This window comes from Montipora foliosa, chromosome 12 (assembly GCF_036669935.1).
Source record: "Montipora foliosa isolate CH-2021 chromosome 12, ASM3666993v2, whole genome shotgun sequence".
In the NCBI taxonomy this organism is placed as follows: domain Eukaryota; kingdom Metazoa; phylum Cnidaria; class Anthozoa; order Scleractinia; family Acroporidae; genus Montipora; species Montipora foliosa.
The window spans coordinates 41,483,527-41,488,526 of record NC_090880.1 but is presented as its reverse complement, the minus strand read 5'-3'; the positions used below and the strand labels follow the sequence as shown (position 1 = coordinate 41,488,526).

The following is a 5,000-nucleotide window of genomic DNA, read 5'->3' as shown; positions in this document are numbered from 1 at the left end:
CGTAAAGGCGTTTCCATGCCAATCACTCGTGCATCTCGTGCCTCTCGTGCAAATCGTACTTTGTTATTGAATTAAATTAAATTTGCATTTGGTTCAATTGTTAGTGAGTTTTTGTTTCTAATTTGCGTTCAGAAAACTATTTTAATTAAAATTCTCGTCTTATGTGTAATAAACAGTTCACGACATAGAAAGTGCTTTGTACGGAGTTTTATTCACTCGTTGTTTGTGTCAAAAACCCTCACTCGCTCGTTCCTCGCTCGTTCGGGTTTTTGACACAAAAAACTCGTGAATAAAACCCCGTACGCCGCACTTTCTATGACGTAAACTATATTTACGTCCCAAGTCTAAACAACCTAACACAAGAGGTCTACTCATCCTTGGTTTGCATCCATGAGATGAGGAGACGGCCATGTTGGTGAACAAAACAATAGAAAATGGCCCCTCAAGTTTTGCATAATAATAGAGTCACATTCCAAAACGACATTTTAATGCAGTTCTATACACCAACAAGGACGCCGTGACGTCAAATTCAAACCATCCATTGGCCAATGACCTGAAGGGTTGGTTTCTATAGAAACTGTGGTCTCCCTGCGGTCGTTGGGGAGCCAGTGAAACAAGAAAATTTGCTTTTGTCAAACGAGTTGTTTTTAAATTAACCACCGCTTGAAAAATTCGTGATCCGGCTGACGTTTCAAGCGTTAGCCCTTCGCCGTCAGACCGAAAATGAGGAATTGAAGAAAATGAATCGAGGAGACTGAAAATAAACTCAAAACAAAGTTTCTGTAGGGAAGATAAATTCAAACTCTGTTTTTTTGCGAAAAAAGAAAGTGAAGTACACAAAGAGAACCTCTTGCTGACGAGTAGAAAAGCGACATCTATTTTGGGGCCGAGTCCGACGGAGAATCACGAAGCCTGTGCTCTCCACTCCACTACCCCTGCTCTACCCCTACACTACCCCTGCTCTCTTGTACACCCTACTCACCGAAACCAACACCCGTGTGTCTAGAAACTGTCTGTTAACGAGAATTAACGGAAAAAATGGACTGATTTACTCCAGGGGGAGGTTCCATCAAACACTGTCAACCAATCTGGAAATCTGGCATCTGCTCGAGTGATCTTAGACTATTTTTCTGTAGGGCCATTAGGTCCGTACTTGAATACTCATGTCAGTTATTTTACAGTTGTCTCCCATGTTACCTGTCTGATGAAATCGAGCTCATTCAGGGACGCGCCGTGCACATCATTTTTCCTGATCTTAAGTACAGCAGTGCGCTGAGAGAAGCAGGGATTCCAACACTTTATGATTGGAGAGAGAAACTATCATGTGATCTTTTCAAAGACATAATGCATAATAAGTACCATAAGCTGGCAAGTCTCCTTCTACCCAAGAATACCAATTGCAGATATTGACGATCAACAAGAACTTTTAACACTCCTGTGTGTAAAACAGATCGGTTTAAGAAATCCTTCATGATCAACCATAGTCTTAAAATGTAGACCATAATTCTTCTAATTTTTTATTGTACTTGTAATTTTTTTTTAAATCTTCAATTCTTAATAGTTTTTTTGCACTTAATTGAATTATGGTTTTTATATTTATCATAATGTACTACAGTGTATTATTTATTATCACGTAATTCAGTCTTCGGACTGCGAGGTGATTTTATCTAATAAACGATTTATCTATCTAATCAACGGTCTCCCACCGCAGAGAGGCGCATACGTTACTTACCTCTCGTGTTTGCCTTTTGTTAGTGTTGAACTAAACTGGGACATCTGTTGTAAGGTCAATTTGGTGTTTGCTCCTGTTTTGTCAGATAAAAAGCAGTTTGAATGACCTTAGAGACAAAGTCCACTCAGGAGAACAAAGAATAAACCAAACAATCGATCTAAAGGTAAGACATTTAGTACTTGAAGGCCGTTGGTGTCTTTTCTATACAACAATTAAAGACAAATACATAATGATTACGACAGCATAATGAAAAACTAGTATAGCACAAGGATTTGAAACTGATATTGTTTTATATGTGAGTAGCAGTATCGGACTCTTCTGACCCAGTAAACTCGATTCCATGTCCCATAAATTAAGATCGCATTATAAGTAAAGTCGACAGCTACTACTACTACTACTACTACTACTACTACTACTACTACTACTACTACTACTACTACTACTACTACTACTACTACTACTACTACTACTACTACTACTACTACGACTACGACTACTACGACTACTACGACTACTACGACTACTACTACTACTACTACTACAACTACTACTACTACTACTACTACTACTACTACTGCTACTGCTACTACTACTACTAATGAGCGTAACAGAATGGAAAGTTCAAGATTAGAAGGTCAATGATAATGACAATGATAGTTAGCCGAGAGAGGTGTTTCACTTGGCTTGCTTTGTTCTGCGGGTTCCATACCGAGAATCAACAGCCTGTCTGAATTTTGCTCGTGACTGCTTTTTGAGACAAAGGGAGACTTCACTGCGTAACATTTTAAATGCATTATAGTGAACGAAAGCCACCGAGGCCAGTATGTTAACTTTAGATTCGAATATGTTGTTGCATGATCGCCTCGCCTGCTCCGCAACAATTATCAAGTTAGCTTAGTGTTGCAGTCTAACACTTACGAACTTGAAACATGAACGCTTTTAAATTTTGTTTCATTCGTGTTTCCGATTCTGCAACAGTTTGATCCCTGATATCAGATATTAACAGTGACCCTTGCAATCAGAAGAGTCTTGATTACAGCAAAACCTTTCTTTTTTTTCAATTTGAAAAAACACAGATGAAACATTACGGCGACGTACAACCCCTTCGGATGTCATTTAATAATTCCCTCCGAGAAGTGAAGAATGAGTTGACTCGAATGTGGTTCTCACTGAACTCTACTAATAAAAGACTGCAAGAACAGATCACAGCTTCGTGGTTATCGATGTGGAGTGCAGTCAACGCCACCCAGCTGGAACTTGTGCATAAAGTAAGCAGATTCGTCCCGTGCTCAGAAAACTATTTCATTCCAATCCATTTAATTTCATTTCAATGCACTCCATCTCACTCCATTCCATTGCATTCCATTCTATTCCAGTCTATTATATTCTTTTCTATTTTATCCTCGAGCAGCCGAAGTCATTAACTAACCATACCCACATAATATCCTCTTTAAACCGTGACATTTAGCTTAAAACTCAACGTAAAACGACATAAGGCAATCAGGTTACTACTCGTCGAAAAGCCCGAAATTTTCTTAAACAAACTTCTCTCTCTCTACCTCTCCCGTAAGGTACTAGGTTTTGTTTTACATGTACGAAGTAGCAATAGAAACAGATCACGAGTGTGACTTTTCAAAATAGTATTCACCCACTAAAGCACCTTCTTTACACTGAAAGAATTTAGTAGATTTTTTAAGTAACTCATCTTCAAAACAAGTTACCCCAAAGCTACGGCCACCGATGATCAAATGAACTTTAAATATCTTCTGCCATAGCATTATTTCTGAACAACTCTTGTTTAGACTCTCGTGCGGCAAAATCTGTGATCTTTTGACCTGTACATATTGTAACTGATAAGAGAAAATGCATTTGCCACTTTAAACGTCCTTTCACCTTTAACTTAGAGACCTCAGGAAACAACCACGCCAAAAAGAGTGTGCACCTTCACAATAAGCTTAAGTTTACTCTTAGTAAGTCCGATCCAAGGATTGCTCTTCATTTTCAACTTGCTAGATCACCAACGTCAGCAAGATGGCAGGTCCGAGTGTTGCACCGGGATTGAATGGTAAAGGATACCTTAGTCAATGCAAATACAATGTTGAAACCGGATTTACTACGAATGGGGAAGATAAAGTTGCAGACGCTAGCGTAGCTGAGTCAGCAGTAAGTATGTCAAGACGAGTTAACCCCTTCAGACACAAGAAATTGACCATAATCGCCCGAATCGTATTGTTTGGTCATCAAAACAAAAGAACCATAATTTAATTCCTGAAAGATTTGGAAATTGGAGAAAAAAAGGTCGCTGCTTCTTGCTACCATATGGTATGTCTGTTATCATCTCTCATGGTCATCTTTGTATCCTTTTTGCAGGGATCGAGAATAATTGGTGTAACCTGTTCCACAAACTTCGCTCAAGAGTATAACCTTGTGTCAACGGTTTCCTCAAACAAACGGAAATACACATGCAACTTCAAAGGGGCCTCCAAACTCTTTCGTCTAACGCCGCAGGAGAAGAAGACATGCAACCTTCATTATTGGTTATGCCCGACAGGCTAAAGCGGTTTAATTAACTTGTACCATAACGTTCTTACTTTTTTATGTGAAACGCAATGTTGCAATTGTTAATTCAAGCTCTACCCTGGTTGTTTAACCAGTTTATTTCTAGTAAGAGTATTTTTTAGAGTTAAAATACGTAATCTCATAACGCATGGCTTTAAAGGAAAAAATTTCCTACTGCCATAAAGATTTCGTAGGATGAGCGTTAACGATTAGAAATAACACATTGCTACCGCCAAGCAATGCCGAGCAATAATCGCATATAATAATTCAAATGGTGAGAATACAGATACCGCTTATGACCAGCGCTCTTTCACACGGCTTCTTCGTATCATTAACATATTCAGGTAGAAGAAATTGTAAGTGAACCGTGACATTTGTTTTTACGTAGTTTATTTAAAACGGGTCCTCATGGATTTTTTACCCTTACTTTAAAAGACTCAAGACAGCTGTTTCCTCCAGTCATGGTGGTCCTTTTTCCGTGGTATGAGTCATCGACCACAACCTCCAATTCCATAAAATGAAAATCTAATAAGACCTATGCGAGGAAATTACACTGATTTTAATAGAACTTAAGAGTTCTTTCTGAAGAGGTGCATGTCACGTCAACAAATGAACTTCATTGTTTACAGCGTGATGCTATACTAACAAGCGTATCTTCATGAAAGCGAGATATTAGATCACAACTTGCGTAATCTCCAACCTTGACGAC

At 38.7% G+C, this 5,000-nt stretch overlaps 1 protein-coding gene across 1 annotated transcript in view; it reads left to right on the top strand.

Annotated features, from left to right (window-relative positions):
- Positions 1-4,723, top strand: part of LOC137979899 (uncharacterized) — an 11,146-nt gene extending 6,423 nt beyond the window's left edge. Inside the window, exons 4-7 of the mRNA XM_068827215.1 lie at positions 1,818-1,895; positions 2,809-3,000; positions 3,746-3,895; positions 4,103-4,723. Coding sequence (XP_068683316.1) covers positions 1,818-1,895; positions 2,809-3,000; positions 3,746-3,895; positions 4,103-4,288 — 606 coding nt within the window. The 3' untranslated portion in view covers positions 4,289-4,723. The remainder of the gene's footprint in view (positions 1-1,817; positions 1,896-2,808; positions 3,001-3,745; positions 3,896-4,102) is intronic.
- Positions 4,724-5,000: the final 277 nt, after the last annotated feature.